The following is a 14565-nucleotide window of genomic DNA, read 5'->3' as shown; positions in this document are numbered from 1 at the left end:
GCATTCATTTGATGCCCGTCATCGTGATATGTAAACTCCACTTCTTCCAAGGACCTGCCAGGAAAAAATATCTATTTTCGCATTATCACGATTTAATTTTCATCAATTGCTTCATTGTTCAAAGAGGAAACCATACACAAACTTACCTACTTTGTAGTGAGCTGTTATCTTCATCGGAAGAGAGTGAGTCCATGTTTCAGTTTTTTTTTTACCATTGGTACAAGATGGCAAAAAGATCAGAGGCCGTGATAAGACGTCGTGTCAGTCATTAAAAATGTTTTTCAATTCCCTTCTAAGATGATTGACCTCTTCAATAAGAGCATTAATTTCATGCACCTCGTCGTGATATGTAAATTGCTCTTCTTCCAAGGACCTGCCAAGAAAAAAAATATATATCAGAATTATCACGATTTAATTTATAATCAATTGCTTCATCGTTCAAAGAGGAACCCATACACAGGATTACCAACTTTGTGTTGAGCTGTTTTGTTCTCGGAAGAAAGATCGCTCATGTCTCAGTTGTAAAAATGAAAATCCCGTCTGGCAGAAACTTTGTCTGGCGAATCACTTCTGAGGCAACGATGAGGAGATTGCTTAATCATTGGGTGTGGCCACAGGAAATGACGCTTCGAGCGAGACAGCTTGGAAAATAACTGGGCGATATATTCTCAAATTGTATGAATCATTTTTAAAACATACTTAAAATGCCCTAAAATGATTTTGATTAAACTTATGTTTAAAACCTGTTCGTGTTCTGAGATAAAATATAAACACGAGGCCTTGTCTCACAGAATAGTTCCTATTTTTTCACAGCATGATTGTCCAAAAAAACTTCCTCATTTTCACAGCACGATCATGTCAAAAAAACACTTCCTCATTTTCATGGCACGAACTGAAAACATTTGAAACAAAACTTTTTTTATGGCGTGGTTTATGCACAAAAATGATTTGCAACCCAGGCGGTGGCCAGATGAGATCATCAAGAGAAGTTTATCATTTCGTAATCGCACAAAAGGGGTATCTTAAAAAATATAAAGATTCAAATGTTTTGTTTTTCAATATTTTAGATGGGGATAATTGTGCAAAGAAAATTAAACTATTGAAGGAATTTGAGAATGAACAAATCTTTGTAGGTTCAATGAGTGAGCTAAACAATATGCATCGGTTATTTGATAAAGAGTGTCCCGAGGCTTAGACGTTTCAGATATTTCTTTAGAATCACCTTTAACAAATCGTTATCTTATTGCATGGGTTATTTGAAAAAAAAGTATCCCCAGGTTAAAAGGGGAGACAAAGAAATATACCTTGGGATAAAAATGGGGTTTATTTTTAGGGAAAAAAAAAAATGAATCGCTGAAAATCCCCCATTCATTTACATGGGGAAAAGTGAGCCAGAACCAGTATATTCACCCTACATATATATATATATATATATATATATATATATATATATATATATATATATATATATATATATATATATATATATATATATATATATATATATATATATATACATGACTGTTTTTACAGCCGTTTTTCCATGCTGTGCAGTGGTTTGGCTTTTTCTTGAGGCAATGTTTTATGGCCGGATGCCCTTCCTGACGCCAACCCTGGTCGCCGCTTACGACACACAGGGATATGGTACACCTATTCTCACTGGGGCATACACCGGGACCAGTACACTGGCACTCATTTCGCCGACCTTGGAAGGATGACAGGCTGAGTCAACCCCCTGGTGTATTAATTCAGTGGCCAAACGGGGCTTGAACTCAGGACCTTTTGGATCCCAAGCCGCTGCCCTAACCACTGCGCCAACACCAGGTGTGTGTGTGTGTGTGTGTGTGTGTGTGTGTGTGTATATATATATATATATATATATATATATATATATATATATATATATATATATATATATATATATATATATATATATATATATATATATATATATATATATATATATATATATATATATATATATATATATATATATATATATATATACACACTCCTGAACCCAACAAAGAATTCTATTATCGGACCAGGTAAATGTCCCACATACCGAAGTCTTCCTTGAGGCCCAGTCACACCTTGACGTTTTAGCCAGCGATGGCAACATATTAAAATTTACGTGCTTTGAACGCAATTTGAACGCAACGCAACGTGCTTTGAACCAATTCTTTACGTAGTCCCAACACACATCGACGTATGTAGACGTATTCCAATGAAGTCTTCCGGTCGACAAAAAAAATAAATGAACGTGTTTCTAACTTACAACTGCCATATAATGACGTGTTCCCAGCGATTTTGGGAATTAGTATATAAAAATGGTGTTCATAAAAGGGGAACCCAACAGTGTTTTCGAGTCCTTTTTAAGTTGATGTCCATGTCAGCAGTAACAGTAACAGTATCAGTATCAGTATCAGTATTAGTATTCGTAGTAGTTTGTTCATGTTGGCAGTAGTAGGTGAGTGTGAGGGGCAGGGTGTGGGTTATGATGGATCCTCCTTGCGTCCGCGTGTCCACGGGTAGGAGACATCTTTTCACCATTGTTCGAAGTTCTTCGCGGCTAATTTTTTATGGGGCTTTTTCAACAATGAGCTATAGCTTGTTTTTACGATTTAGGTCTATTCATAATGGGTTGGACAAATGCACAATGAACTAATAAATAATGTGCATAGAGCGCTTCGATAACTTATAGATACGGTATACCAACGAATAATTGTCGTGTAGCCGGCGTTCACAAACTATGCCCAACGATAGCCTAACTTATCCATATTGTGCGGCAGTTTATCTTTGCCGGTGACATGGGGTTTGCGATTCATAGGCTGCCACTCAACGATTTCAATGGCTACATCTCCACTATTGAAAGTAGACGCTTGCGCTCAACAATTGGATTTTTTTTACACTCAACGACTTTTAAACGGTACCACTCAACTATTTTCATTGTTTACAATGAACGATTTAAATTGCTGTCACTCGCCTTTGTTTTTTGACGCTGGGGTTTGGAAATTTGAAGCGTTTCTTCTGAACGTGTTAAAACACTCAAACTCGACTATTTTAAATAGATGCTGCCGATGGACAATTGGAATCATAGCCAAGCTAGACATCGAAGTGTGAACATCCTCGTCATGCCGAAGAAAGTTTGAAGAAAGCTGCAAATAAGTGTCCTGGCCGTGGCCGTGGACGCTGACGCAAGGACGATCCATTATACCGAAGTCTTTCAGCCTATGCGTAACTTGAAAGTAACATCTGTCGACGTGAGGCAACGATCGCGTAACGTGCCAACAACACGTTAATCATAGGTTAAGGCCCGGTCACACCTTGACGTTTTAGCCAGCGATGGCAACGTATTAAAATGTATCTAAAACGCTGGCTTACGTTGAACTTTTGATGTTTTTTTTAAAGATTCGGACGTATTCATAGCGACTTGGTTTTATGTATAACGCATTGGTAATGGACACAGAACGTTTCGTTGTGTTATCGATAACTTATACCAACGAATGCTGAACCTGTTGTTGGCCTACACAACCTATGCCCAACGATAGTCTAACTTTGGCATAGCGCGTTGCATGCATTGCCGACGATGTCGTGACGTAGCCTATTAAAAGGCTGACGCACAACGATTCGAATCATAACTGCCGTAGAAATGGAAGTGTCAACATCGCGGTCACACCTTGGCAATCTTGCCAGCGTATGCCGACCTAAGAAAAATGTGTCTAAAACGTTGGGGCACGTCAAATACGGTATGAGTAAGTTTGGTATACGTGAGTAGAACGCTAAAGTACGCTATCATACGTCATAGTAAGTAGAGTACGTCAAGAAATTTTAAACATGTTCAAAATTTTTTGACGTACTCGGCGTATGACACACGTTCCACATGCGATGGGGATAAGTTTTACACACGATATGTGGACGCTTACACACGTCCACAAAGGCTACTTATAAGCTACTCATAAGTCGAAACACGTCGCGGTAATGTCTTTTTTACGCGAAACTTATTTCTAACTTATGTTTGACGTGCTTTGAACCAATTCTTTACGTAGTCCCAACACACATCGACGTATGTAGACGTATTCCAATGACGTCTTCCGGTCGACAAAAAAAATAAATTAACGTGTTTCTAGCTTACAACTGCCATATAAAGACGTGTTCCCAGCGGTTTTGGGAATTGGTATATAAAAATGGTGTTCATAAAAGGGGAACCCAACAGTGTTTTAGAGTCCTTTTTGAGTCGATGTCCATGTCAGCAGTAACAGTATCAGTATCAGTATCAGTATCAGTATCAGTATTAGTATTAGTATTAGTATTAGTAGTAGTTTGTTCTTGTTGGCAGTAGTAGGTGAGTGTGAGGGTGTGGGTTATGATGGATCGTCCTTGCGTTTAACGATTTAACGATTTAAATGATAAACTCAACAATTTAAATGGCTGCATCTCCACTATTGAAAGTATATGCTTGCGCTCAACAATTGGATTTTTTTTACACTCAACGACTTTTAAACGGTACCACTCAGCTAGTTTCATTGTTTACAATGAACGATTTAAATTGCTGTCACTCGCCTTTGTTTTTTGACGCTGGCGCTCGGAAATTTTAATCGTTTCTATTGAACGTGTTAAATTGCTCAAACCCTACTATTGAAAGTAGACACTTGCGCTCAACAATTGGATTATTTTTGACACTCAACGACTTTTAAACGGTACCACTCAGCTATTTTCATTGTTTATAATGAACGATTTAAATTGCTCTCACTCGCCTTTGTTTTTTGATGCTGGGGTTTGGAAATTTAAAGAGTTTCTTCTGAACGTGTTAAAACGCTCAAACTCGACTATTTTATATAGACGCTGCCGATGGACAATTGGAATCATAGCCAAGCTAGACATCGAAGTGTGAACATCCTCGTCATGCCGAAGAAAAGTTTGAAGAATGCTGCAAATAAGTGTCCTGGCCGTGGCAGTGGACGCTGACGCAAGGACGATCCATTATACCGACGTCTTTCAGCCTATGAGTAACTTAAAAGCAACGATCGCGTAACGTGCCAACAACACGTTAATCATAGGTTAGAAATAAGTTTCGGGTACGCTAAACATTACCTCGGCATGTCTCAACTTATGATTAACTTACAAGTAGCATGTGTTGACGTCTGTCAACGATCGCAGACCATGCATACAACTTGTGGCCAGCGTAGCGGAACGTGTGAGTCATATGCCGGCATACGTCGTGAAATTTCAAGCATGAAAAAATTTGAGGACAACCAAAAAGTACAACGTTTAAAGCCAACGTACAATGACGTATGGCAGTGTTTTTCAGCGTGCTCTCAATGTTATCAAAACTTATCCATGACGTATTCAGCGTGTGCCAGCGTTTTAGAAAAAAAATTCAAAAATCGGCATACGTTGGCTAAAACGTCAAGGTGTGACCGGGCCTTTAGAAATAAGTTTCGGGTACGCTAAACATTACCTCGGCGTGTCTCAACTTATGATTAACTTACAAGTAGCATGTGTTGACGTCTGTCAACGATCGCAGACCGTGCATACAACTTGTGGCCAGCGTAGCAGAACGTGTGAGTCATACGCCAGCATACGTCGTGAAATTTCAAGCATGCAAAAATTTGAGGACAACCGAAAAGTACAACGTTTAAAGCCAGCTTACAACGACGTATGGCAGTGTTTTTCAGCGTGCTCTCAATGTTATCAAAACTTACCCATAACGTATTCAACGTGTGCCAGCGTTTTAGAAAAAACATTCAAAAATCGGCATACGTTGGCTAAAACGTCAAGGTGTGACTGGGCCTTTGGAAAGGCAAAGTGTCTCAACGTTTGAAAACCAGATCAAACAGACAGTGTCCCATTCTTACTATGCTGTTCAACCACGAGTGGTTTTCACTACCTGCCGGTTGCTTCCTTCAGTCCAAAAAGATGTTCTTCCCGCCTCTCATATCAGTAAGATTATTTGCGAATATCAGTGCCAGTGTGATGCTTGGTATGGAGTGTGAGTGTGAGTGTGTGTGTGAGTGTGTGTGTGAGTGTGTGTGTGTGTGTGTGTGTGTGTGTGTGTGTGTGTGTGTGTGTGTGTGTGTGTGTGTGTGTGTGTATATATATATATATATATATATATATATATATATATATATATATATATATATATATATAGTTGAAAGTGTGTCTGTCTGTGTGTCTGTCTGTGTGTCTGTGTGTGTGTTTGTCTGTGACCTATGCACGAGAAAAGTACTGGACTGATCCTCACCAAACTTCACTTGCTGACAGATCATGTACCCGGGAGTGTCCCGATGTAAAATAATTGTACTACCGACTTCCGGTTTCCGAATTATGACGTCATCACCTGATTTCGTAACGTTAATTTTTCAAGTTCAGCCGATTGACATGAGGCCAACGCCATTTGCAATAGAATGAAAAAATAATGCTGTAGTCAATTGAAGACAATGACTTCCGACTTCCCAGTTTACGAATTATGACGTCATCACCTGATTGCATAATGTTAATTTTTCAAGTTCAGCCGATTGACATGGGACCAATGGAATTTGCTAGAGAATGAAAAAAAATAGTGCTACAGTTAATTCCGAATTCCCGTTTCCTAATTATGACTTTTGCATTCGACACACTTTTCGTAACGTTAATTTTTCAAGTTTAGCCGATTGACATGGGGCCAATGCCATTTGCAATAGAATGAAAAAAAAAAAAATGAAAAAAAATGGAGATGGAATTAGTCGTCAAGCATGGACAATCTCAAGACTACAATCTTGTGTCTGACCGCATCAGACAGTTCTCTGGTTTCCTTTCTTTTCGCCATGCTCATTGTGGGACACATAGTGACACTAAATAGCAGAATGACTCCTTTTCTTGATTCAAACTGGTTTACAGAGTGATTTTTATATTGCAGAAACCTGCAACTCACCACAGGTGAGTTCAATTCCAAAGTAAAGGAGAATCACCTGCTGGAAATCAAATTATTTCTAACAACTTCAGAAAGGTGCCAATAATATTGTCTGGGTCATTGTTTTTTTTTTAAACATTGTCAAGGCTCGTATGAGAGCTAACACACAATGCACAACAAGGGGGGCAGGAGACAAGAGGGGTGGGAGAGGGAAGGACAAACAGACATTCGGAGATCTGTGGAAGGGAGAGGGATGGGGTGGGGAACACGGGCTATACAAGATGGACATGAAGAAACTTTCAGGACCTTACATGAGAGGGAATTTTTGGGAACGAGGACAGGGAATTTGAAGGAGGTGGGTTTGGGGTGGATTAACGGGGGTAGAAAAGATCCTGGTTTTGGATGGGGGAAGATAAGAGGTGGTGGTGAACAGCTGCTTTGAAGACGTGGAGGGAAGAATGGATTGAAGAGAATGTGGGAGCTTATTCCAAAGGCAGGAAAAAAAGAGGAATGAAAGAGTGATGGTGAGCAGTGATTTCTTGACTTTGGTAGTTTTACCAAAAGGGGGTTGCGGCAGACCTTTAGCTCCCTATGAAAATATGGGGGGGGGGGGTGACATATCGCAGACAGAGCAGTGGTTGGGGGGGGTGAGACTGGAGAGGCGACATTAGAAGACAGAAAGCCCGCCGACCTGCCTGAGGTGAGAGAGTGAGAGTCCCAAAGACTCAGCCTCATCGTGGGAGATACCAATGATCCTAAATGCCTTGGTTTTCACAGTGTGAATCCGTGAAAGGTGAGAGGCAGGAGCACCAGCCCCGAGGGGAGAGCAGTACTCCATCAGGCTGTGGACAAAAGCTTTGTAAGTGGTCAGGAGCTCAGGTGGGCCGACGAAGGACCTTGCACGACGGAGGATTCCCAGTCGGCGACTGGCTTTGGAGGCCAGGTTGGAAATGTGGCTTTCCCAGGAAATAACATGGCAGATAGTGAGACCCAGAAGATTGAATAAAAGGACTTATTCCAGAGGATTGTTGAGATAGTAGATGGGGGGGGGGTGTTTCTTAACGGTCCTTTTGGAGAGACAAAGTGAGAGTGTGAGATTTGTCCGGATTGAAAGACATGTTCCACATGTTGGACCAGTTTGTGATTTTCTCCAGATCTGCAGAGAGCGAAGAAGCTGCTTCTTGCTGGTCTGAGGGATGACAGATGGTACGGCAGATGATGGAGTCATCAGCAAAGACATAAGGAAGATTTTCCAGAGAGTCGGAGAGATCATTGTTGAAAACCAGAAAAACAACAGGGCAAGAACACTGTCTTGAGAAACTCCAGCCTGGACAGGAGGAGGGAATGGGAGAACTCCATTTCGGGCCACACGTTGGCTGTGATAGGAGAGGAAGTCTGTGAGCTATGGATGCAGATGGCCTTGGATACCAAAGGAAGAGAGTTTGCTGAGCAGGGCAGACCATGTTAAAAGCACAGGATATGTCGAGGGATATGGCTCTGATTTCATATCCGGCATTGAGGACCTCCATCCATTGTTGGGAGAGCAGAAGTAGCATATCCAGCGTAGAGTGACCTGGTCTGAAACCAAATTGATGATTGGAAATCAGGACATTGGAGAAGAGAAAGGACTTAATGTCTGAAGTGATGATGGATTCCATAACCTCGCTGATGATTGGGAGAATGCTGATTGGTCTCTAATTTCAGGGATCTGTTTTTGTACCTTTTTTATCCACAGCAGTAATTTTTAGGAATTCTCTGTGGAATAAGCTAAGATTTCGTAATTTTTTCAGCTTTTTTGTTTTGTTCCACTGCAAACCAAAGAAATGCATATATGGATACCAAAGGATGGTTTAGTTTCAACAACATTTTGGAAGAAATGGTGCATTATTCGAAAAAAGTGCAAGGGTGCTAATATTTTTGGCCATGGGAGGACATACATACATAATCACATACACTTGCTCCGTCATATATAGATGTATTGGTGGTTGTTGGGATATGCAGTGATGCATGTTAAAATCGGTTATTGATGACAGTTTGAGACTATGGTGAGATGGAAGTGTGGTGTTATGGGCTTGTCTACAAGGTAAAGTGTTTACTCTAAATATATTTTCATGTAAAGTGGTATATGATTAAAGTTATTTATATGTAGTAATACGATAAATTAAAGTTGTAACAAGAAAAAGAGCAATCAGAGATTGCCAACCCTCGCCAGGACATCTTTTGAGTGGTGTATTTTTACAGGTTTATGGGTAAATCCAATATGGCTGCCGAACCATATGACCAGTGACATCACATGTGTGAACCTTTTGCTCCTCATGGACAGGCAGTCATACATGTAAAGTTTTGCCTCGATCTGTTCAGCCACTTCAGGGAAGAAGATTTTTGAATTTTTTTTAAATAAAAAACAATATGGCTGCCAATCACGTGACCGATAACGTCATTAACTTTTTTTCTTTGTAGACCATTTTATCCCTAGATGACCCTCAAAAAATTTCATGCTGATCGGATGTGGAATTCTACATATGCAGTTATGACATCATAACGAGGGCACCTATGACGGCATAAAAATCACATCGTCATGTGGAGTACTTGCTGTGTGCCAAGTTTTAATTTTTTCATTCATGTGGTTTCAGAGATACAGAAGGCCATAATTTTCCCATTTTTCCAATATGGCTATCACACCATGTGACCAATGATGTCATAATTATCATTAAAACATTCTACATGAGTTGTCGTGCCAATGGTGAAAATTTTGTCTCAATCCAACAAGCAGTTGTTCAGAAAAACACCAAAGTTCTGTGCAGACAGACAGACAGACAGCCAAACAGACCCAAATGCAATACCCTCTCCTCCGGCGAGGGTAATTAAAAAAAATTGATGACACGATATGCAAATGCTCTTCAAATTTCAGGTCAATCGGATGAAAATTGAGGATTTTAGAAATCTGGCCTATGTTGACCTTTTGGTCTTTGCTGACCTCAAAATTAATAGGTGGTTGATTTCAGCGACCTGATATGTTCAAATTTATTCAAATTTCAACAAATGATGTTCAATTTTCAACTCAATCAAATGAAAATTGACAATTTTAAAAACAATAAAAAAATCTGGCCTATTTTGGGATGACCTTATGGCTTATGTTGACCTTTTCATCGAGGATAACCTCAAAAGTAATAGTTGGTTGAATTCCCTGACCTGATATGCAAATCCTGTCAAATTTCAAGTGAATCGGAAGAAATTTGAGGATTTTAGAAAATTTATCTCAAATTAAGCCTATTGGCCGATGCAGACCTTTTCGGTCGACCGAATTTTACGAAACTTCAATGCAGGGCAGTCGCAGGGTCGGTGACATTAATCTCTGAAAATTTCAGAACGATCGGTTGAGCAATTTTGGCTGGAGGCGGGTGGAGATACAAACAAACAAACACACGAATGGAGGCGATCAACATTGTTGTCAAAAAAAATAAAAAAATTGCCAAGTAACAAACGGACCCACATGCAAATATCCTCTCCTTTGGTGAGGGTAACAAGAAAAAGAGCAATCAGAGATTGCAGACCCTCGCCAGGACTTGTTTTGTGTACTGGTGTGTTATGTAATTAATGAGACAAAATTAGAACTGACAGTTTATAAATGCTGGCAGTGATTACCGAGTACCAAGATGTCCCGCTTTGATCAGACACCTGACCCTGACCCATAATGTTTATTATTATTCAATTGAATTCAGAATGGGATTAAAATAAATTCAATTCAGATCAAATGGAAGACCAACTTGGTACAGCCCCGCATTGGAGTCAACAGAAGGAACCGAAACAAGCAAAAAGCAAAGATGAAGTCATCATGAGGAACCTGGATAGGATTTCCAGCTGCTACTTCTCTACCCTCAAACCCATCCAGGCACAGCCAAGTGAGCCTTATTCAAAAAAATTAAAAACAATTTTTAATAATTCAGGCTGCCAGACCACGCGTCTGGCCGATCAAGTTGAAATTTAAAATTGTATTCCCTATCACGACTAGATCATAATTGTGTAGTTTCACATTGCTTGATTAAGCAGTTCCAGAAAAACACATTATTTAATATTTTTCTTCAATCCAATGTGGCTGCCAACCCATGTGATCGAGCAATTACTCCTTGATAAACTTGTACACTCATGGCTTGGGGAATATTTTTGTGAAGTTTCCCCTCGATCTGTCAAGCCGTTCTGAAGAAGATGGTTTTTAAAAATAGAGTTTTGGGGTTAATCCAATTTGGCTGCCAAACCATGTGACATATGACATCATATGTGCGAACCTTTTGTTCCTCATGGATAGGTGGTCATATGTGTAAAGTTTTGCCTCGATCTGCTCATCCATTTCAGAGAAGATTTTTGAAGGTTAAAAAAAAAAATGGCTGCTGAATCACGTGACCGATGGCGTCATCAAATTTTCTTCAGTGGACCACTTTATCCCTAGATAACCCTCAAAAATTTTCATAGTGATTACATGTAGCGTTCTACTTATGCAATAATGACATCATGACAAAGGCACCTATGACGTCATAAAAATCACTTATTCCCCATGAGGAGTACTTTCCGTGTGCCAAGTTTCAAATTTTTCGTTGCTGCTGTTTCAGAGATAGAGGTCCAAAGTTTCTCCGTTTTCCCAGCATGGCTGCCACACCACCTGACCTATGACGTCATAACAGAACTAAAGTTCTGTGTGGACAGACAGACAGACAGACCCAAATGCAATACCCTCTCCTTTGGCGAGGGTAATAACATAAATGAGAGTCGAGACTGTTTGAGAATAGATGAGTTGTCGATCATGATACATCATGGAAGAACTGAGGAGGGTCGGAGGGTTGAGAGAGCAATTGGAACAGAGGAGATCGACAGGACGACAGGTTGGAGAAGACAGGGAGATTACTAACCTGTCTGTGATGGGAGCACAGCAGGTATTATGCTTCAGATTCTTTTATGAGAGATGCCAATTGATAAATGTTGGTGAAGTACTGAGATTTTTCATTCGCTCGTGATGCTGCCAAAGTTTTCTGCTGTTTTTTAAATTTTATTTCAACAAAGCCAAGTTTTGTGAATATCTTGGGAATACCTGGTGTTGCGTCAAAAGTGAGTTACCAATAATCATTAATGGATCGGTGGGTTTTGTTGCCACCTCACCCCCCCCACTCCGAACGCTTCCTCCCCCCCTCTCCCTATCCCCCCTCCCCTCAATCCCCCGTAGATCGTCCCATGCTCGAGCAAAGGCCGAAGCTGCAGATGCGGCTGCCGGCACTGCTCAAGAAGCCTGCCACCTGGCACGGATGCTGGCCAAAGACTTGTGCCCGGATTTCCACCAGCTGGGTATGCAACATTATCAATTGTCACAACACTGTGCCAAATCGATCTAGAAAGTGATTAATCAATTGTCTCACTGTTCAACTCTGCATCTGCTTCAATAGCTGGTGATGGCGTCTGTATTGTCTTTGGCGTTGTGCTGTTGGAGACGTTCCTTTCTTGTCCTGCATTTCTTTGTGAGTGGCTGAGGCTTTCAACATTTCGTCGCTGCAAGCACAAGTTGTTCTGGTCATTAGAAATCGCTGATTGTTGGTCGTCATTGAATTTTGACACTTCTCAGGTAAACAAGTTAAAAATGACATTTGTTTCGTGGATTGAACCTTGGAGGACTTTCATTACAATAATATCTGTATATTTTCTCATTTGGTGGAACGAGTGCACCGACTCCCGACGGGAGCGGTTGGAAGGATCATGTTGTTTTCCTCTCTATGGTATATATATATATATATATATATATATATATATATATATATATATATATATATATATATATATATATATATATATATATATATATATATATATATATATTTAAGTAGATCTAATCTTTGGTCTGTTATTCTGTGGTGGACACGATAAGCATCGAATGCATCAAGGATGTTGGGATTCCTCCAGATTTTTTTTCAGTTTCATGTTAAACAGCAGTAGCGACTGTTTTATATATAAATAATTTTTTTACTTCCTGTTGGGGTGCATCACAAAACACCACAAGCTATTTATACACATAAAAGTGGCATTTGCCGAAGTAAGAAACCCCCTTGGGGTGGGTGGATATTATTCTTGTTGTTAGGTTGTGGGGGTAGATGGAGGAATTTCATCGGAAAGTTAGGATTGAATGGAGTTGTTTGGCCCGTGGACATGTAGGAAACATCTAAATGTAGATTAAGTAGGGAAACTGTGAGCGTAAGTGTTACGTGTCACCACACGGCAGGTGGTACTATGTTAATTAGATAGGGATTGAGGATAATTTCTCCCAGTATGTAATTGCCTCCTGTGACTTTTTCCTATATTTTTTCATTTACAAGCCAGCCATGAAGGAGTTGCATTTTTATAACAACAACCACCATAACAACAAGCGAGGCAGGCATGCCGAGCAGGCAGAGGCCCCACCTTCCTGGGTTTCGTGTGAGCAAGCCACACCAAGAGGTGGAAGAAGGAAGAGGTTTGGTTGTTGGTTGGGAGTTCGGTGTGTAAGCGACGCACGCGGTCGAGAGACGTCGGAGCGAGGAGATGGCGTGTAAGTTCAGGCATTAATGGCTGGCTTTCCTTCGACACATAAAGATGACGGCACGATTCTCGTATTCATGCTGAGGTGAATTGCCTTGTGTACTGAGTAAGACGCTGACCATTGGCTCCTGGCTGGTCATGAGAGATGGACCTCGAAGCCTCGCAGCCCTGGATTAACCATTAAGCAAAATAAGCACGTGCTTAGGGCCTCAAGGGAAGAGGGGCCCCACAGAGTTTTTTTTTTCCAGTGCCGGATTTACAATGGACCATGGTGCACATGTTGCAGCTGAACCAGAGCCCACAAAAAGGGGGCCCCACAATTAATGAAATAAAAAAAAATACATATACAAGAATATTATTTTTTACACATTTTTTTATGCAATGTAATACTGATGCCGTAGCGTTTACTGTAAATAAACCTTCCTGTAAGTTTTGTTTCATTTCGAAAAATAAAATTTCATTTTATGGTTTAGTATTGTTTTTATTTTGGATTACATATATTTGGGGGTACCATAATCTTTTCAGTGCTTCGGGCCTCGAAAGGTCTTAATCCGGCCCTGAAGCCTCGTGTATGTCACCGAAGGGAGTGGCGCCATTCTGCAGAGAACGTATTGACAAACGCAATCGATGAGGAAGCCGTACAGCAGTCTCTGAGCCTTGGCATTGAATACCGCTCACAAATTACCTCACGTACGTTTCCCGTTGCGAGAGCGGCTTGGCACCATTTTTGGGCATATCTACCCATGCAGGATGGAACGCCTCAATTCCCCATTCCATAAAGACCATCTCTGGACCAAGTTAAGTGCCAGAATAAAGGGAGGATTTATTTTTTCTTTTGTTTCAACTTCTCTGTATTGGAGTCTGTGTGTCGAGGCGCCTGGACTTTAGGATTTCTTTACTTCACATTATTGTTATTACATTTTGAATTACCCTTGTAAATATTTATATTGTCATTAAATCCCCGCATTTATTTTAAGTTGCTGTGTCCATGTATTTGTAGTGGGGTTCCAGTATGAACCCCTTGTGCATCCATCTGTGCCTCCACAGCTCCGCCAGTGCCGCGCCCTACCCCTCCCACATTCGTTATAATCTCTGAGGATCACTTGTCCACCTCC

The 14565-nt window shown here is 40.5% G+C and overlaps 1 protein-coding gene across 1 annotated transcript in view; it reads left to right on the top strand.

The window, feature by feature from the left end:
• The first annotated feature begins 12016 nt into the window (after window positions 1-12016).
• LOC147024080 (uncharacterized) overlaps window positions 12017-14565 on the top strand; it is a 108398-nt gene continuing 105849 nt past the window's right edge. The window contains exons 1-2 of the mRNA XM_085890366.1: window positions 12017-12024; window positions 12111-12229. Of these exons, the coding sequence (XP_085746492.1) occupies window positions 12017-12024; window positions 12111-12229 (127 nt within the window). The remainder of the gene's footprint in view (window positions 12025-12110; window positions 12230-14565) is intronic.

This window comes from Eptatretus burgeri, chromosome 7 (genome assembly GCF_056783735.1).
Source record: "Eptatretus burgeri isolate ZD-2024b chromosome 7, Ebu_testis_v1, whole genome shotgun sequence".
Taxonomy (NCBI): Eukaryota; Metazoa; Chordata; class Myxini; order Myxiniformes; family Myxinidae; genus Eptatretus; species Eptatretus burgeri.
Note: the sequence above shows the minus strand (reverse complement) of the source record. Positions and strands in the feature narration are given on the sequence as shown.